The 20,912-nt window shown below is 42.9% G+C and overlaps 1 protein-coding gene across 25 annotated transcripts in view; it reads left to right on the forward strand.

Annotated features, from left to right (window-relative positions):
• The window catches only part of LOC1277441 (paxillin), a 70,161-nt gene that overhangs the window by 36,913 nt on the left and 12,336 nt on the right, over nucleotides 1-20,912 (forward strand). For 8 of the 25 annotated variants that reach the window (XM_061662067.1, XM_061662073.1, XM_061662056.1 and 5 more), the window contains 5 exons: nucleotides 11,001-11,146; nucleotides 12,736-12,952; nucleotides 13,020-13,152; nucleotides 13,258-13,361; nucleotides 14,155-14,246. In XM_061662067.1, the coding sequence (XP_061518051.1) occupies nucleotides 11,001-11,146; nucleotides 12,736-12,952; nucleotides 13,020-13,152; nucleotides 13,258-13,361; nucleotides 14,155-14,246 (692 nt within the window). Of the gene's footprint in view, nucleotides 1-3,610; nucleotides 4,509-6,496; nucleotides 6,889-7,139; nucleotides 10,804-11,000; nucleotides 11,147-11,646; nucleotides 12,573-12,735; nucleotides 12,953-13,019; nucleotides 13,153-13,257; nucleotides 13,362-14,154; nucleotides 14,247-20,912 lie in introns of those variants that run through there. The other 17 variants (XM_061662066.1, XM_061662071.1, XM_061662057.1 and 14 more) reach the window with 16 other exon arrangements.

Raw genomic sequence — 20,912 nt, forward strand, 5'->3', positions numbered from 1 at the left:
GTTTTTCCTATTGGAATTCGAGGCGATCCCGTGGTAGAGTCGTCAACTCGCACGACCTAGCAATATGCCGGTCGTGGGTTGAAACCTCATATGGAGTCTCGAAAGCCTGTATAAGCAGGCTGGTATGACTGTGTAGGTCGTTAGAGTAAGAATAAGAAGATTTCATTGAAGATTTACGATAACACTAGCGAGATCTGTCGTGTAAAAAAAATGTAAGTAAGATAGCCAGGTCTATTACACTGATGGCAGTTCTAAACCGACTGCGGTTGTTGCTCCTAATAATAGGTCACATGTAACCCACTACGTTGGTTTAGTATGATTTTTGTATTTAGGTACAAAGCACTCCAGGGTTCGATATTGATGGCCCCAAAAAAGCTCTTTGCATACCTTAATTCAAATGTTGTTTTATATTTTGATTGGTAGCAATTGGTAGACCTTTTTGGACCGTTCCTCCTGAATAAAAAATTGCTGTACTGATTCAATGGTTACACCTCATATGACTTTGGATGTAATTAAACCAGTTTACATGTAATGTTAACCTTTTAACCATATAATCCTGTGTTCTATTTTTTCTTGTTTATTTTTTAACGAGATACTTCGATAATCGTTTAAAGCAGTGGTCTTCAACCTGTGGTCTGCGGACCACTTGTCCGTGGTGTTGACATAAGTGGTCGGCGAAAAAAATAGATTTTTTTTGAAGAAAAGCTTATTACGGTATGTATCGTACCATTGTTTCCCCAAAATGAAGATTAAATTTTCAACAGGCACGGCTAGAATTAGATTTAAATATATTTTTTGAATAAAAACTTTGAACTAAGTTTATAAATTTTCAAAGGCGAGTGGTCTGCGATCCTAAAAAGCACTGCAGAGCACTGGTTTAAAGGAACCCTACACGCTCATCTAGTTGAGCTTCCCTATTACTATATCAAGCAGGGGAAAAAAACACTTTTAGTACACGACCCTATTGTTCTTGAAATTCCTTGCCACAAGCGAGTGTGCGGTGTGGAAAAGTCGTGAACCGCACCAAGACACGACACTTTCTACCGCACAGAAGGGCACGCTCTGGCTTTGCTGAAGGCTTTGGAGAGATTTTTTGTTGGTTTGTCCTCTCAGGATGATATTTACCTTTGCATTTCCTTTCCTTCGCTTTGTGTAGCCTTTGCTTTGCGCGGTTGGTGGTCGTGTTTCCGTCGGTTTTTTTGTTTTGCATGCATTTCATTTCGCTGTGATGTGCCGACTGCTTTCGTTCGTCGACTTTGGACCTACTAATGTGTGCTAAAGAGAACGAAAAAATCGTCTACCTCGTGATGGCGCTTGCATGTCAGACGTGAGGAATACCGTTGAGGGGTGGAGGAGGGGTTCACCAGGAAAGTAGAGTAAACATATCTGATCACAAATTCGTCGTGGAACCAATTCGTTCGTAGTTTTGCTTGTGGACACGGCGCTTGGAAATGATCAACAAATGGGTGACACCAAAAGCGATTAATCATCTGTTAACTAATTTACATTTTAGAAGCTGTATTGAGGAATGTAAACTTCTTGAGCACTAGGGCTATAAAATTAGCACACAATGTGTTAGAAATTGTTCTTGCGTTACACTTTTATCTGGTGTATTTGCTAAATAGCTCATATAAACACTGTTTTTTCGTCTGTTTAACGTTTCAGCGAGCGTGACATGTTTTAAGTTGACAGCACACGGATGTTGGTTCATATTTATCGGTTAAACTGTTCTTGGAAGTAATGCACAGTAACAATTTGCAAAGAGTTGGGAGATTTTATGATTTAATTTTAAACTTTAAACTATTAATGTTTAAGGTTAGCGGCAATATGTTTTAAGGTTTTTGTTAGATATATGATTTGTGACAGTAAGGGTACTTAATATGCAATCATTTCCATTTCCTATTTGCTCATTTTATATTTAAATCTTGATAGTCATGTCATGCTCAAAAGATCAGTAATACACGATCACTTTCTCTCGATCACCAAACTGATCTTTATCAGAGCACTTAACTTTAAAAGTTATAATTTGTAGGTTCAAAGATCTCAGATCCTTTGCAAGTGTTTGATATTTTGGAAACTTCAAACCTGCGAATTTCCGAAAAATACATCAAAGCTTAGCTAAACTCCCGTGTACAAAACTGATCCAGAGCACCATATGTTAAATTTTTGACTAGTTTTTTGTTGCTAGTTAGCTACCAAAACCATTAAAGCCACTGAGTGCTAAAATACGATAAACATCTTTCGAATGTCAGACATGATCTAATCTAATGGGTAGTTACGAGCAAAAAGAAGAAGGTTCATTTGCATTCTGCGTTGTCGACAGCTGCCATAATTCACCCTACTAACCCAACAGAAAACAATAATGATTTTACCATCAGTCAGTGAGTATCTATGACATCATGAAAGCTACTGGTAACATTCCAGCATCCGCCAAAAAACAGTGGTGAGCAAACTTTGCAGCTGAATGTGCCCCAAAAACATACCCGCGTAGTCCCACGTGAAGAGATCATACCAGCATCAAAATGTGTGAAGAACTTAAAACATTGCCAACCACTGACCGAAAAAGATCCCCCGCCCAGCTGTGTGTATCCGACAGTAATCTAACTGGTTTTGCACTGTTATAGGCAAGCTGGTCTGCCGAAGCACTGGTCTGGCAGAGCAACACCATAACGTACCGCCCGTGGAATTCGGCATCCATAAATAATAAGCTAAGATTACCATTTAGCAACTAACGTCTATGTTTGTCTAGGTTCGGTGCCTGCCTGCTGCTGCTGCTACCTGAACCGGACAACGATCTTTGGCCATCTTTCGTTATCACCGTCCATATACGGAACATCCGGCAAGGTTCATGTGAGCGAGGTTCACCTTCGTGGAGCATTGGCTTGTAGGTTGGGTTGAACAACTGCGATTTTACCTTTATGAACATCCAACCCTAAACAGTACGCAAAATGGAATCATCCGTCGTTTGTATGCTTTGAATTTGAGCGAGGTTGAGAGAAATGTGCGAATCGTGAGTCGGAAAACGCCGACGAGCGAAGATTCCTCCCCTCGCGGTGAAAGGCCGTTCAAATTAGCCGGCTTGTTGTTGTGGCGATCGGATGCTGCGTGGGGGGAGTCGGCCAGCCGAGTGCCGTGTGACTGACTGATGTGTTGCGCCACACATCCGAAAAGCAGCGTCAAAACCGTCCCGTCTAAATCCGTCCCAGCCAGCGTGTGGGTGTGTGTGTGTGTCGCTCATCTCGCGGGGACTATCAAACGTCGCGTTAGACTAACACACTATCATGCGGTGTTGCATCCAACGTGCCAGCTTTGATTGCTCTCTAGCGCCGCGTGTGTGACACACTTGATGATTTTTGATGTATTAAATCCCGCTGTGTGTCCACTATAACGCCTCGTGCTGATGACGTATAGTGCACCGTGTGCTGCTCGGCAGTGTGAGTGTCACGTCACTGCTTGCCAGTAGTGTAGAAGGCCAGCACACAGTGCGTGTCTAATCTTGCGTGATGCTGCAAAATCCCGCTCCCGCTCAGTGCGAGTGGTTGTGTGTGTGTTTGTGTGCGAAAGGCAAGCAGCGAGCAGAAGAGACGCGCCGAACCCGAACCCGATGCTAATGGTAGTATCAGTGCAAACAGTTTGGCGATCGGTCGCGCAGCAGTGAAGGCTCTCTCGTGCGCTGCCGTGTTTAATACCACGATCAAGGCGCCAGGTTGTGTTCTTGTGTGCGCGATTCGTCCCTGTGTGTGACGTAGAGTGCAATTGAATGGTTTTTTTTGCATTATAAAATACGCATTTTTTGAGAAGTGGACCCAAACCAGTGTCCGGTCCAGTGTGCCGCGGGGCAATGTGCGCACAAGCGAAAGAGAGTTTAAGATAAAACGGTGCTATCAAATCCCACCAACGATAATGTAACAGGTTTTCTGCTAAGGCGACAGTTGCGACAGTGGTGGTAAACAAGCACAAGCAGCAGCAGAGCAAAAAGGCTCTGAAATGAGCCAGCAAATGTGAACAAACTTCAACAATTGCAGTTGAAAATCATAGCTACAACAGAATAATGTACACTGCGACATGTTAAGGCGTTGCAGTAGTAGTAGCAGTAGTAGTTTATTAGTAGTGCAAACAACGTGTAAAGGTTTTAATCGGTTCTAACGTTTACAGTGCGTTCACACGCCATACGCCACGTCCCGTAGGTGTGTGTTCTCGAACGTTTTATTCGAGTGAGCGTTACGTTACGTTATTTTTTACGTTGTTTTGTGTGTTTGTTTCGCTTTCGGTGCTCAAAACAACAGGGAATTTTTGCGGCATGTCCGAGCAAACTCAGCTACTCGTTCCCTCGGCTGCAGTGGTGTTTGTTGGCAATATTTTTAGTTCGAAATAACGATAATAAGATCAGGGCCGTGTGTGCGCGAGTGAATAACGTGGTTAGACTTTGTTTTTTGTTTTGTTCCCCAGAGGAGGAAAATAGAACCTGCCTGCTCTGAGACGTGGCTGTTGTAGGTGGTGATGTTGAGGTCATAAAAAATATACATTTTTCGTCTATTGAAAAGTAGCTTATTCCGATGTTCGATGATGCGTGGTGTGATGTGTCGTCCCCGTCTACGGAGCAGCGCGGTCGATCGAGCAGAACAATCTGTCTGGTGATGGCACCAAGCGGTGTGGCTTCTTATCTTGCTTGGCAATCCCCTCTTTTGTCAGTGGCTTATATGGTGCGCGCGCGCGTGTATGTGTGTTTGTCCCTGTGCAAGCGTATAATTCTCTCGCTCACCTGTGAGGAGCGTCTCCCGCCCCTTTCTGTCACGGTTTCTATGTCGTGTTCGTGCGCTAATGTGTGCGTATCGAACCGATTTTAGTATCCTAGACGGATTTGTTTATGTTTACGCTCGCGTGAACTCCGCGCGCGCTTATTCACCCTCGGCCGGGGGGGGAATCATACGGATGCGCGATTTTTCGCACGAAGCACACCGAACAGACACAAATCCCATTGGAATCTCGTTATGGGTGTGCGCGTCGGGCCGTCGTCGTGCCTAGTCACGGCCGGGGCGCATATGTGCCGCTGTTTCACCTAAACTCATTCAGCCCAGTGGCAGAGATCTTGCTTTTGACCTTGGTCTCGTTCGTGCTTTGGTGTGAGTGGGGGGGAAAACGGTGGAAAACCGATCATACACCACCCTCGGTCTACATGGTAGAATAATTGGTTCGACCGTAAGATGTTTCCGATCATCAGTGAGTGTGTGTGTGCGTGTGTTTTGTTTGTGCACATGCAGGCCGTTTTTGGTGGAAGGGAAAAGGAAAATGTGGAACCGGACTGCGCACGACCCATTGCCGATTAGTCACACAATGTTGGAGGCTATTTTAAGCCAGCGCGGTCTCAGATTGGAGTGTGTAAAGAAGAAAGCATCTTTAGAACTCGTTTGGAAGGGAAACAAACACATGAGAAATTCGATAGCGCTTTTTCTGAAGGAAGAATATTTCCTTGTAATGATTGTTTTTGAAAACGATTTTGAATTTTGTTAGATAGCCGACAGTATTTTGAAGTCTTGCTTATCAAATAGTTTTAATTAACTTCAAAATTTAAAGCCAATTTTTTCATCAATTGATCTATAATTTCCATTTCCGATTGTTCAAATTGGCTCAGTACTTGTGCCAAATGCGCTCGGTTTTCGCATTCATTTTACTAGAATCTCCACTCATTCCATTGTGCGAGCTTGCCTGTGTAGTTTGAAGTCTAAAAATAATTTCTTGCAAAGGTGTGTCAGGTAAAAAAAATAGAAGTACTGTCTGGCACGCGTACACATTAGGATTTAGGATTGAATGGTTTCGCAGATCTTTATTTTGTAACATGCTTTTCAATGATTGTTCACAATTTGATTTGAACTTGATCTGCCTCTAATTTGTGTCACAAATTTCAATCGGTGCATTTTTGCTCATTTGTATCTTGTTATTTCTTGTGTAATTTTAATGGCAGAATGTCATTTTTTAGGAAATAATTCATTATTTGTTATTAAAGATTTAAAGTGAGATAAAGTATAATCGTAAAAATTGATGATTAAGAAATTATTAAAGAATTATGAGTTTTTTTTGCAATTCTTTGGTCAATTTTAAATATTAAATTACTGTTTTTTTGCCTTCATGTTCTTCGTCGTGTGTTGTTTTAATTAATCTTTTTCGTGAAGTCGCCAGCTTAACGACCATCATTTTCACCAATACTGTCGTTTGGCTCCGGTTCGATGTTCCAAACCAACAAGAGCATTAACTGTATTAACGGCTGTTTGATGTTATGTTTGTCTTTTTGCGCGTGGCTGCATTCGAGATGTGTCCCCCTCGGTGTCAGTGTGCACTAATTGTTATGGCAGTGACCGCATAAGAGCTAAGGGTGTCATAAAATGTACGATCAGTAATAAAAATTCCACCAGAGCTGTGTGCGCTCCATAGATGGAGAGGTGGAGGGCGTGGTGGCAGCAAACTGACTTTCATTAATTAATCCCTACGATGTTTGCAGAATTGTCTGTTACCCGCTCTCGAGACGACGAATAAGCTACTTTTTGATGAATGAAAACAATAAGACCGTCAATTAATTGTGTTTAAGCAGAGCTTGTAAAACTCCAACAAGGAATGAGTGTAATTCCGATAAGTTAGTTCCGTTGTATCAGTATTACCAAGCATACGAAGAAGCAGTGAACCATAGTTATACGGGAAGTTTATAAAACAAACAAAAGAAAGCATATACATTAAGTGCATTCACAAGGAACGCAACTGTTTGTAGTAACACACACGCCCACCACGTTGGTTGTGCAATTGCGAGGATGGCGTCAAAGATGTCCCGCACCACCCCAACGAAAGGAATCGTCGGAGGAGGAGGAGGCCGGGCGGAAGGTTTCGAAGATTATTTGGGTGAGTGTGACACGATCGTGTCTCGGGTCTGCCGAGCGGGATTCAGATTGCCCAATTCTTCATTGCGTTTTCTCTTGGTTCCTCGCAAGCAAAACCAAAATGCAACGCAACCGGTACCGCGCCGGACTGTTGAGCAATCGTTAGGTAAAGTGTGTAGCGGGAAATCATTTTGAAAGGCGTTATTTATAGGAGCAGAGTTTATCCTGGCATTAATTCGGAGGAGTGGAAGTGGGACGAATGCATCTTGGAAGTGACAAAATAGCGCTCACCTGCGCGCCCCGACTCTACGCATCAATCAAACCAAATGCGTAAAACTCCAAATGCGACGCATCAACAGTTGGCGGTTGTCCCACTTTTCCAACGCGCAGCGTGTCATCCGGCACGTGCAGCAGCAGCATCAGCAAACGGCAGCAACACTACTTCCCTCCTCCTTCCTGGTGCACTCCAGCGAGGCAAGGGCAAACGGAATCAATATTTTTGCATCTCGGGTCGGGTCTCGTTACGCCTCTCCCCGTGTGCGCATTAAATTGACCTGATGGAGCACACACACAGAGACGAGACACACACTCCGGCATCCTTACTGGGGTGGGTGGGATGGGTTTTAAATTGCACTTCTCCACTTTTGCGTTCGCTGTCGATCGGTTTTTGATATTTATAGCCGCAACACGCGGGGCCAGCGGCACAGTTGAACTCATTTTCTAATGTGCATCCAATTGAGAGATGGCGACCGAAAGCGTGTAAAATGCAATCGTAGACGACGTTTGTATGATGCAAAACGCTGTTGGGTATGCTCTAAGCAGGATGTTTGAATTTCAATGCATTTCTTTGTGATTGGGGAGCAAACTTTCTTTACAAAGAAATTGCATTCACTTCGATTTCAAACGAGTTTTGCAAAATTGGTACATATTTCCTATTTAAATGGCTTTTTTACACTATAAATACATGTTTTAGCTGTTTTTTGTTACATTCCTTTGTTCTTAAAAAAAGATTGAGTCATCTTTGCTTAGAGTGCTCTATCAAATTTACGTGGAAATGGTTGCTTCCCTGCTGTGATAAGATGTTTGTTGCTAATGTTTTCTCCAATGAGTGAAATTATAGAAATTATAATTGTTGTTAGATATGGGTGTTTCAAATTAGTTGCAACGCTGTTGTTTGCTAAATCTGAATTCGTTTCATAGTCGTAAAATGAATATTTTAAAAATAAACACATGCATCTCAATCTTTAATTATTATTTTAAACAAATTAACGTTTGCATTAAAAAATTGACAAAATTGGTAGATTTTGTATGGATTCATTTTAACTTGTTTTTACAAACTTTCTCCCGCATTATCAATCATTGTAAACTATGAGTTCCTGGACAAAATTTGACACCTATATCAGTCGAACTCTAACCCGAACTGAACTGTCGAACTCCTCAAGTCGAACTGTATCCCGCGGTCCAAGTCGAGTCTAAAAGGTATTACGTGGATCAGTTTGTGGACATCGTATACGCCTGTTTCGGCGTCTACAACATTTTGGCGCTATTATAAAACAATCAGAATACCGAAAGAAGGTCCGGTACCGAATGGCCGACAGCACTGAGCGACTTGAGTTTTCAAAGGAAGCTGAAAATGAAGACTGAGAGACTACATCACTGCGTTAGCTTGGCCGAGAGATCGACCCAACTCGCCAAACAGAGAATAGTATCTGAGAAACATAAACGTAAATATCAGGAAGTAGATATAGATAGGGTCCCCAGGCATCCTTGAGACAAGACGCCAAAACTCAATTCGATCATTTCAAGCCAATTTCGGGTGAATTGCTATATGACACCCTAGTACGCGAACCGTCCAATATCCCCCAGCTGTATTCCATCAAAATTTTCTGGACCAACACGATAGAAAAGCTCTACTCCAACGATTTTTCCGCGATAACTGAAGAGAGGAACTATTACAAATCGAGGTAGATCTTCAAAACATGCCTGCACGCTTGTCTTCGTCCGCGCTGGCGAAACTTCCGGATAACTGATGGAAGGCAGCTGCCAAGATTTATTTTCGCAAGAAATCTTAAATAATAACCTTTCAAAGGATGTTCATGGAAACAAATCTCTCTTAGTATTTTTTTCTATAATCAACTCAAAAATGTCCATTTTTTAAATGCAAACGTTATTCTTCTTGCATGCTTCTCCAAAGCTACCCGAGTCCTCCAAGCTCCATCATACCAAGACTACGGATAATTTAAAGCTAATACAACTGTCATCTTTAATGATACATAAGCCTTTGAATAGTGCTTAGTAGTGCAGTGTCCCTGAAGTAGCAAGGGAAGTGACTATCCGGCTACATGATACTTAATAAGATGCGAAGGTCTTAAAGACCAGCATAACTGCGTAGGTCGTAACGCCAAAAAGAAGAAGAAGAAGAAGTTATTATTAAACCCTTTTTCACAAATTATTCATAAGTCATCGGTCAGCTTGAAAAATAATTCGAAGTTATGAGATAATTGAACATTGACAAATATTGTCGAAAAACTGCCTCTTTGGTTCATCAGATAGCTAACTCCTCCTCCTCCTTTATGTCTTATACCGTAGAAGTAAGAACTATAAATGATACTATCCTAGGGATCTAAGGGATCTACCTTGCTTACTTGTTCGCAAATCAATAAAGCTTCATAAACCCGTTGACTTATGGAGATTCATCATACTCACATACATTAATATCTTGAGATCTGCGATGACTTTCAAAACAGAATTCGATTTGTCCCTCAGGTTAATTAGAATGGATTCATAAGAACTATAATATGGTTAAACTGAAGTCAAGTAAATGGGCTTTTTCACAAGGCTCATACAGTCGTATAGTTATTGTGACAGATATCAAGTTTCCTTTTAAATTTGAAATAACAAAAACCTAAAACATTTTCGGTTCAACCCAAAAACATATCGCCAATGTATCAATAGAAACAAACGTGTGCGCTTATTTCTTTATCGGCCGGAACCTTATCGTCTATCCGCGCACAGTGTCTTTTACACCTTGCCCAAATGAACGCAATGTGTACCAAAACCTTTCATAACAAGAACGTCTCACTCAACAACAACAGCGGTGTATTTACCAAACGCCACCCGTACACAAGCAAATGTGGAACGCCGCGCCGTTTCATTAACAAAAATCTTCTTCCACGTGTAACAAAAAAAAAACGCGTTCTCTTCCCCGCGCCAACCGCGCGTTTGGAGTGACATTCCGCAAAAGTTCGTCATCAAGTGTGCGGTTTGTTGGGTTGCGGTTGGGTTATCTTCCGTTTTGCGGTTTATCGTTTTTTTGTGTGGCAGCGTAGAAGAAAAAAGGGGAGAAGGGTGAAGAAAAAAATCTAACAACTGCTCGTACAGTAGTAGTAGCCGACGTCGTCGTCTTAGCTGTTCCGCGCACCGTACCGTATCTATGGTGATATTGTCGTGTGCAAGACAAGCGCGACATATATAGCGACACCGTTTGTTCTCTGCGTGCTCCAGAACGAGCAGGAGAAAAAAAGACACACACATATGAGACACCACAAAGGGGAGAGATCTTCCACCCTGTGGTGCCGTTTGAGGCTTTCGCGATGCGCCAGTTGAACAGTGGCCGTCACCGAACGAGCCGGACGAATTCTGCAAACACAAACGCATTCCGACAGCGTGTCCGTTAGCGTACTTCGCGCCATCACCACCCAACCCCCAGAGAAAGCCGGTGGCGCTTGGTTGCAACTTCCAGCCGCTGTGTGTGTGTGTGTCGTGCCACAAGCGTCAAGTGGATCAAGTTCTTGCTTACTCATCAACAAACAAAACGGCTTTCCGGGCTGTGGAATCAAACTCCCAGTTGAAGCCCCAAACGGTGCACTGATGCGCGACCCAAAGATGGAACAAATAACGTACGAAAGTGTGCAGGAAAACTGTCAAGATTTTCTCGGTACGGTTAAGAGAGCGAAGGATGAAGTGTGTGGGACAGATCGAAGAAGGAATGTCAGTGCGTGATTGATCGATCGAAAGCGTGTGACTTAAAGCTCTGTGTTCCGTGTCTGGTTGCTCCAGTTTTACTTTTCATGCATTATTCATTTGATATATATTTCTAACGTGCCGTGTACGTGTTGCTTTCACTCTTTGCAGATGCACTTCTTGCCGACCTTCAGAACACGGTCCCCGGACACAATCAGCAGCAGCATGGTGGTGGTGGTGGTGGCGGTGGCTCATCCGTTCCCGGATATGGTAGCTTGAATGGAGTTCGGAACAAGCAGCAGACGAGTCCCGTTCCGGTACGTATCAGACATTTGCAGGGTTGTGTACGATCAACCGTGATCAGTGATCGAGTTTTGTACGAAATGTACAAAAGGAAGCACGATAACCTCGAGAAGAAGAAGAAGAAGAAGAAGAAGGGGAAAACCCCATCATGTTTAAACCTTTTCAAGGTGATGTGTCATTGAGTGAGCTGCTCCCATTAATCGACGAAGAGGAGCAGCAAAGGCTTGCTTATTCAGAGTGTGTGCAAACACAAGTGCATTTGCTGCGTCAAAACGACAAACACAACCACTCTCTCTCTCTCTCTCTCTCTCTCTCTCGCGATGCAAACGATGCATTTCTTGAAAGTGCGCGCACAACGAAAGAGAAGATCACGCTACTTGGTGCAGTTGCAGTTTCTTTCTACAGACGCACACTCATGTACCAGACCGCTCTCGGTACTTGCTGCTCTCTTAGTTCCTGCCCTTTCCCTCCCGAGCTGGCTGTGTGAATCAAAGTTGCAGAAGCACGTTGTATTCGTGTGTGTGTGTAAGTGGTGCAACGTGCAAGTGCATGAATGGATGTGTGAATGGCTTGGAGCAGTGTGTGGCCTCTTGCAAGCCTGTCCTCCTGGTACCGGACTTACATCGTGTTGGCAATATCGGTCGATTGAACGCTTGAAAAAAATGTCTAGAAAAAAAAACGAAAGTAACTCTCGCGTCGCACGGTGTAAAAGTCAGTGGTGTGGTTAGTCTAGCGACGCCGATTACGTTTACGTCTGGTGGAAGGAACTACAGTTAAAGCGTTCAAAGTTTTAGTATTTAAGGCGGTAATGCAATATGCGTGTTTCTTTCTTTTAAATGCTTTAGACAGAAAAGTGATCTTACTTCATGCGGTAGTTGAACACCGACGTGAGATGATACAACTCATTTACTGTTTTTACTGTAAAGGTTTGATGATAAATAGTTCAACGATAAGCAGAAGAAACAAATTCTTCCCCCGTGAGACGTAGATTACTGCACGTTGATGCAAGTGAAGCTTCTACGAACCCGTGGCAATTTCTTGGAGTTGAGTGAATCATGCGGTTGACATGAGTTTGTGAGCGGCCGAGAGACAATTAGCAAAGTGGAACGCTCCGTCTAGACGTTGGAGAGATGTGCACACGTACACGCGTTTCCTGTGAGACATTAGCCAAATTGTCTTATTCGGCTCAAGTACACGCAATGCTGTCGAACGCTGCTGCAACTATTGCCCGGCGGACGAGCGACGATGGATAGATGCTGGTGAATAAATCCGTCACCAATGACAGCCCCCGTGTTGGATGTGCTCCAAAGGTGTCGCTTGACTTTGAAGAAGCCGCCAAAATTAATTGATTTTACCTTTTTGCGACTAATAGAGATTTACGCTTTCGCAAGTAATTGAAGATGATAATTTTGAATTAAATTAGTGAACATGGAAATTGAAGTGAGTTTTGTATGTTTTTTTTTTATTTTATTCAGATTCAGATATCGAAATACTTGTACCATTACACACTTATTATAATTAGCAATCCAAAAGTAATTAGATTTTATGGCTGTAGGAAATTATCTGATTAATTTGTATTTCCATTTTGCTCCTCTGTTTACAGCAAACATATCAAAACACCACCACCAAAACGGTGACTGAGTCGCGTGCGACCAACGGCTACAATGGCTCACTGCCCAGGTCGACGACACCGCACAACTCCTTGCCACGGTCCAGCACGCCCCAGAAACTGCAAACGTCTGCTTCCGGCAATCTGTCCGAGCTGGATTCGCTGCTGCAGGACCTGAGTAGCGCCCGGTACGGCAATGTCGCCGAGAAGCGTAAGTCAGCCGCCACCTGTGCTGTGCGTGTTTCACGGTGCACTAATTGAATTCTTGCCATTTGCAGAACCGAGCAACGCCATCGTCACTAGTCCATCTCCGTATGCCATTAATGATAGCATTAAGCGACCGTCGGTCGACAGCCTGCTGGAGGAGCTAAGCAATGCGCACTCCAACCCAATCTATGCGGTCCCGCACGGGTAAGTGTGCATGCGTCGGTCCGGATTCGGATAGTAATTGGCTGCTGCACGCCCGCAACTGTATCTAATGGCGTTTATTTGCCCACTCGCTCGTTTCATTTTTAGGAATCAAAATGCAAACCAACCCGGTCGGCAAGTCACGATAACGGTGCGTGAAACTACGACGGAAAAGCTTACCGGTACACCAAGCGCACAGTATCAAAATCAGCGTAAGTACAGTTATCACACCACGCTACCATTCTTAGAAGGTGAAGGATGTAAGAATGTAAAGAGAGAAGAATGAATGTCAGCCTTGTTTGCACGTTAACGTGGAATCAAAAATGCACAAAATCAACGGCACATTTTATTACACTATGATAAAAATGGCTTCTGACTGTTACAGAAAGCAATTAGTAAAGCTTAGATAACAAAATTAGAATTAAAAACCTCTTATCTTGTCGGCCTGTCTAAGAAAATTGCATCAGTTTGAATTCCGATGAACGTTTCATTTTCAAATTTACATTGAAAAATGATAAGCAATAAATTGTAATCCATATCAGCTGTGTAAAACAAGATAAAAGTATATCGGATAATACATTTATTGCTGGACGAAACGTGGTCAACGGCTTATTTATATAATTAGAATAGAAAAAAACTCATAAAAGCAAAACCATTCTTTTCTAAGCATCAATATTGCATCAGTTTAACGTTTATTTTCACAAAATATAAAACTTTAATAGAAATGTGCAAAACTGTAAATTCATAAATTTTATTACATTTTTAAAACATTTAATGCGAATATTGATCTACGAGCCACCCTGTGGCGAAACTACACTCTCTGCATTATATGCGCCTACAGAGTATGCAACCCGCACATCAAGATACAACCGTTCGACAACATTGTCGCCACTAACGAATTTAATGATTTGTTTTCTCTCTTGTTGCTCTCTATCGCTCTCTCTCTCTCTCTCTCTCTCTCTCTCTCTCTCTCTCTCTCTCTCTCTCTCTCTTTCTCTCATTCAGTGTACCAACAACAGCTGGCCCAAAATGAGTCGCACACTTCGTCGGCCACGAAGGAATTGGACGATCTGATGGCGTCACTGTCGGACTTCAAGGTAATTTGCGCGTTGTTTGCGCTTTGTTTATGTTTCAGTTTGTTTGCATCCTTTCGTAACGGGACAAAATTAGCGGCGTGTAGGAAAAAAACAAACTGTGCACACAAACCGAATGGTTATTAGACGCACTCGAGTCGTCGTTCGGTTGCTAGTACATTTGGCTGTCTTTTTTTATCAAGATGGCAAGGTGGAAAGCAGTTTTTCATCTGCAGTGTATGATTAATTATGCCGCCGGAAGGTATTTTCTGTGGGTGTTGAACACAGTCGGACGAATATTTGCACTCAAATATATTGCGAACGGTTTTTTGCCATGTTGTGCATTCAGCTTTAGTGGTTCTCCATGTTATAGCCGATCGGTTTTACAATGGCATCAGAGAAGTGCAGAATCCACGGACAAGTTGTGTAGTAGTGGGAGACGTTGTCCCGTTGTGCTAAACCACCATGCGTCTCCATGTACTGACAGTTTTATGACAGTCGCCTGTCGTCGGCTTTAAGCTGTATGATTTCGTTACATTGGGAGTGTGGCGGATGCACTGCACCGTGCCTCACCTGTTAAACTATGCCACGCTTCGTCAACGGAATCGGCACCGTTACGGAACGGAAGTGAGCAGGGTCGAGATCATCTCTGCCACATATCTGCGACCAGCGAACAAAACGCCCTTTTGGCAGCGGTGCTTGACGTATGGATATTTTCCTTCACTCTTTGCTGGGTGTCGCTTCTTCGGCACTAAATGTTCACCAGAGCCGGGTGCCAAAGTTATCCAATTTACAATTTCTCTCTGGTTCGTTTCGCTTCACTTTTTGGCCACGGAAGATTTTCCTTCGAAAAGGACGTTTATTGGCGCTATTTTGAGTGGCGCAACGAGTACAGGAATCATAATTTCCCTTCCTACATTCGTCATTAAATTGACATTTTTGCACTGCCCAAAATCCTAGCGATTGGGCTGTCATCTTGCTTGTTCATACACCTGTTTTACGAACGTGTCCGATCGATTTCGTGCAAGGTGATCGTGGTTAAAAGCAGTCCCGATGTGACGCTCGTTATTCCATTGGCAAACACACTGCGATCGTATTAAATTTGACTGTTCTGCCTCTCAAACTATTGCATTAGCGATAAATTATTGTTTCTAAATTTAACGAGCTCATCTTTGCTGCCTTCCAACGTCAAATGTACGCAAAATGGATCGTGCAACGATCTTGACTCGTCGCCGTTCCCTACGTGCACAGTCCCGCAAGTCCCGTGTACGGATGAATGGTTAAGGAACGGTTCTTAACTTTTAGCGCTACCGTAACCGCCGCTGAAGGTTGCTGTCCGTTGTTGTCGTTCGCTCATGCTCGTGTGTGGTCATGATTATTTTCGATTTATTTACGTTTGCCGTTCCATGTCGTCCCGCTAAACCAACAGTTTTGGCGTAAGAATAGACGCCGCCCATGAATGGCAGAATAGCGTCCTCCTCACTCTCTCTCTCACTCGCCCTCGTAACACAAGCCTCAGATTGACCATCAGCAAAAACGATGAGGGATGACGCGTTGTTGTGCTGTGCTGTTTTCCCGTCCCAAAAGCTGTAGGAGAAGCGACAACAAATCCCATTGCCAAATAGTGGTTTCAACTAGCGCACACATCTGTTTGTGAGGAGAAATTTATCACGATCACTGACCGTTGCTAACTTGACGTTAATGATTGCACTAAATGTCTGCAGCGGGTGGCAAGTGCTGTAGGATTTGCTGTCGGAATTGAATAAAGCCGGGCATTTCAGAGGTTGATGCGATCGCTTCCACCACTTGTGTTAGGCTTTGTTTATGCGAATGTTTGTTATTATTAATTGAAGCTAAAGATGTTTGACACTTAGAGAGACTTTGTTAGACAGTCGAATAACACAAAATTGATAAATTATGATACAACTTCTACATTGTTGCTTTCGGTATGTAATTTACAAGAAACATATTTGCGAATCGGCAGCCTTTTTGCGTTTGCGGCTGCCTTCCAACGTTTCAGCATATCCAAAGAGGTCGTCAGCGAATTCTCAGCGACGACTTCTGTGTCGAAACTCATAAGAACTTAATTTTTTGCTCCATTATTACTGATTAAGATACCCGGCCACTAGTGGACTTTTATTCCATTATTGATACGGATTAATTAAATCGGCCGCAAACACTTGAACTAATAAGAAGCGAATGTTAAAAAGACTCGTAAAAAAATAAAACAACAACTTGAGCTGATAACGACATAGCGACACGCGCTATCACACCTTGCATTGATTGCTTGCTCGAATAGTATTCATACAAATACTATTCCAACAACGACGACGACGACATGACGTCAGAAGACCGGGGAGCTCCTGCTGTCGCCTATGAGCGGGAAGCGTCGAGTGCCATAACGGCGGAGAGCGAGAATTTAGTTGCTGTTCGCTATGTTTTAGCATGTTAAATGTTAGTAAAATACGTGTTACACAATAAGTCAATTTTCTTAGCACTCATACTTGGGCATCAGACTTGGGCGCTTCTTCTATTTGGCGTAACGTCCTACGCGGACATGCCGGCCTATACAGGCTTTCGAGACTTAATTCTCATTACTACGCAGCCGGATAGATAGGATAAGTCAATACTTGCTACGAGGACACGGTCAATTTTAGGCTTGAACCCATGACGGGCATGTTATTGAGTTGTTAGAGTTGACGACTGTACCACGGGACCGCCTCTTGGGTGCTAGACTTGGGCGCTATCAGGTTGATAATATAATCATGACCATAAGGATCGATGGTTTGCTTTTTCACATATTTATTCGGTTTAGTCAAGGCAAATGCAATTCAAACATTGAAGAATCTCTGACTAACTTTAGGTTTATTATTCCAATCCATCCTCGAAGTTTAGGCATTTCTCGAGGATTTGCAATAAAAAAATTTTGGTTCGGTTGGGTTCATCCAAAATCGAGTCATTTCGTCCCAAAATACAACTTCGCATTTTGTTCCGGCACACTTTTCCACCCGTCGTACTGCGTCCTTCAAGCTTTCTGATCGTTTCCGGACGGCCAAACGAAGCGAAAACAAATGTCCATACTTAATACTATCGTAAGTAAATAAATCATTCTTCCCCGAGCAAAGACGGTTCCGCTTGCAATCGGATAAACAGAGATTTCGGGAAAGGAAAATGTTGCAAGCATGTATTTAGAGACTATGTACTTGAAAATTGAGATTTATTGTTGGGTGAGATGCACAGACGCTGCAGATCGTTAAGACGTGCAATTGCATTCTAAACTTGCTTTTGCTTATGAAAATTTAGTGAAAACGTCAAATTTTATGGCATTAAAATGGATACTAAAGTTGAAAAAGTTTTATAAATACTCCATTCTATGCTATTCATACATTCTATTTTTAAAAGTTCCCACACGGCCTAAAAAAATGGCACGTGACAAATGCCACTCTTGATCAGTATTAGACCCAACAAACGAATCTGCAAAAGACATAAAATAAACACGAGACAGCCTTGACTGAAAACCCAACCGGAACTGAAGGTGTAGAGCTAGAACGCGCACGATCGGGAATGGTGTGACCTCGAACTTGCGTGCGAACATCTTAATAGAGCACAATTGAAATGTATCCGATATATCATTTGTAGCTTTGTAAATTTGTCTGCCCCTCGTGGGATGGTGCCCCTGAGCTCTCCCCCTCTGTACCAGCGTGCCAGAGACAGCGTGCCAGAGAAATGTGTTTTGCGCCTCGACAGTAGTCACTCGAGCCACTACACCAAGCGAAAGAGAACGGCACGACAAACAACGGAAAAGGATCAAGTCGATCCGCGCTGTCGGCGCTTAGATACTCATTTATTATGGTCGTTTTGCATGGTGAGGGAGGGTTGCGTTTCATGTTCATCTTTCCAAAACTTGGTCGTCGTGCAACCGAAACATACAACCTCACACATTAATTAATGCTGAATCGCGTTGCACGTTCCCGCCCGTGTGCTGCCGCCGCTGTGGTCCAATTCGCGTGGTTGTAATATTAATTTTATTAACTATGGCATCATCAACCTCTAACCGCGACTGGTTGGCACTCCCAGACTTAAGAATGCGTTTCCGAAGAAGAAAAAACCGGGTATTAAATAGATAGTTTGTGTGTCTTAGTGAGAAAAGCAACTAAAATCTTGTTGAAAGATTTGCCCAGGTAGTGGGTTTCAAATGTGAAAAGCAAGAAAATCCGTGTGTCCCGTACCCTTAACTATGGGGCATTTGTTTGTGCCGCTTGTGCCGCTTTCAACAATGTTTGATAAATTTACGGCCACCGTGTTTCGGGCAAAACCGTTTTCCACCTCACAAAGCGCAACAAGCACCCCACACCAAAGCACCGGACTAATTATTGCGGCTATTAAATTAAATATGTCACGAAATGTTCACGAGAGTGTGGGAAAGAGTGGTGAAAATTAAACCAGGCCTTGCCGTGGTGTCACGCGCAGAAACTAGCTCTAGCTTTCCACTAGTAACTGACCGTAACGTTCGCAAAATGTAACGCCTTGTTGATGTGTGAAATGACGCGGGGTAAAACATCTGAAAAAAGCAAGAGCGCGGTTAACACAGAATGTAAAACATCTCGCAAAATACGAGTTAAGTTGAGTTGAGAAAATATGAGTTACGAGGGTTTGAAAGTATTCACCACTTGGGAGGAGTGTTTAATTTTTTAATTTAATTTAATTTCTACCCTACTCTGCTCTCTGCTCTACTCTGCTTTGCCGATGATATCATCCTTTCGCCTCCCCTCACCGGCAACTGCCCGGTGCATTGTTCTGGGTGCAATGTGCAGCCCATTGCGATGCGTTACCATGCGTCAGCACGTGTAACAACCGTTTGCCAATTATTACTATTGTCCCTGAAAGTGGGTGGAGTTGCCTTTTACCCCCGAGAGCGAGCGAGCGCGCGCGCGCGGCACAAAGAAAGTGTGAATCGCGATCGTACTTTACTGGCTGTGTCGAAAACAATTGCTGTTTGGCATGCGAGATCCCTTTTTGGAGCGAAACCAAACCAAATTGTGGGGAAGGAGGGGGGGGGGGGAGATTTGGCCTCCAAACGCTTGCACATGCCCATGGTGCATCCTTCCTGCGAGCTGCGAAGGGCATCGGGCGCCGTTGTGCAATCGATTAAACGGAAACCCGTATATGCTATCTTCCGGCTAAATGCAACTGGTTTGCTGCTTGCTTACTCTGGCTTACTCTGGCGATTGTCGATTTTCTTCAGCATTCTTTACACGACCCTGAACGTTGTAATTGTTGGCGCTTGTCGAGACGAAAAAGGGCTACTAAGTACCTTCGTAAACAAGAGCTCCGGTGTGTTCACCATACCGGGCTGGAGCTCGTGCGGAACAAGCTGTGTGTACCCGGTGTGCTTGTACGGCAATCGATAAGTGCAATGGTATCATGCGAATGATGATGATGACCCACCCATCGCGCCCGTCGTCGGTATCGTATTTTGCGCATCGTCTCTTTTGCCTGATTAGCGAACGTTCATATGCGGATTGATGGCTGATTCTATGTGTGTGTGTGTGTGTGTGTGTGTGTGTGTGTGTGTATGGGGCGGCACGTTGTCTCGTTTGTGGCAAGGTTACGGAGAAGGAGGTTGTGGTTTTGTGGGCGAAGTGGATATCTTCTTTGAGCTGGTTTAATTAACCCTTGCACGTGTAGGACATTGCATGTAATTTAAATGCAATGCGGCTACTAACTATTAGGTGCTGCCGTTTGTTTTTATTGGTGAACATGTGTACTTTTTCCTTTTCCTCTAAACTGCATTTAATTTCATGCTATCTTCCTTATTTTTCAATTATGTTTTTATACTTTACATTTTTGTATAAGTAATCATTTCTTCTTGTAAACGTTATGTTATGAGAACATTGTCTGTAATGAATTATTAATGAGGAAAACAAAACTGTATTTTGTTAAATACATATGTAATCGATACTCTACTTAAGCATCTATTTTATTTATAGTATAATTAGTTTAGTTCGATAAAAATTGATTTTTATATTACAGGGTTTTTCAAGTCACTTCCGAATGTACACAACACTTCAGGGGTTTTCAAGTCACTTTCGAATGTAAACATTGTTTTTCACCGCGTGCAAAACGTTATTTCACATCACTCTGATGATATCATTTATATCAAGATAATTTTTAATTTCTTCAGTATGATTTTCAACACTTAAAGTGTCTGTTGTCATCGTTTTTCCACCGGAGTTTGTCCGGCAGCCGGATCTCATCACTCGTTGACCGTTGAAGTGTTGAAAATCATGCTGATGTTACTTTCGAAAGTAACTTGGAAAACCCTGTATTCAAAGCCTTCAAGATGTTTTTCAACAGCTGTCATTGTACTGGCATCACAATAAAATTTCAGCTCTTACGCTTGATTTTTAACATATCACAAAGAACTGTCAGCTTGTCAGGTGTGTTGAAAATCATGTGGAGGAACTGAAATATTATTGTGATGTAAATGCAATACTTGAAAGCTGTTGAAAATGGTTTATTTGCTTCAAAATGAATTTTAAGTTTCAACACATGATTTTCAACACATATTGAATGACATATTGAATTCAATCTGCGTTCCCTGAGCATTTGTTTGCATGTTTGTCAATTAAACTAAAAGTAACGTCCCGTAGCTTGTGAGCACCTAGTTCATTAAGACTTTTTCTATGT

The sequence above is a fragment of the Anopheles gambiae genome, chromosome 3, assembly GCF_943734735.2.
Source record: "Anopheles gambiae chromosome 3, idAnoGambNW_F1_1, whole genome shotgun sequence".
Lineage (NCBI taxonomy): Eukaryota > Metazoa > Arthropoda > Insecta > Diptera > Culicidae > Anopheles > Anopheles gambiae.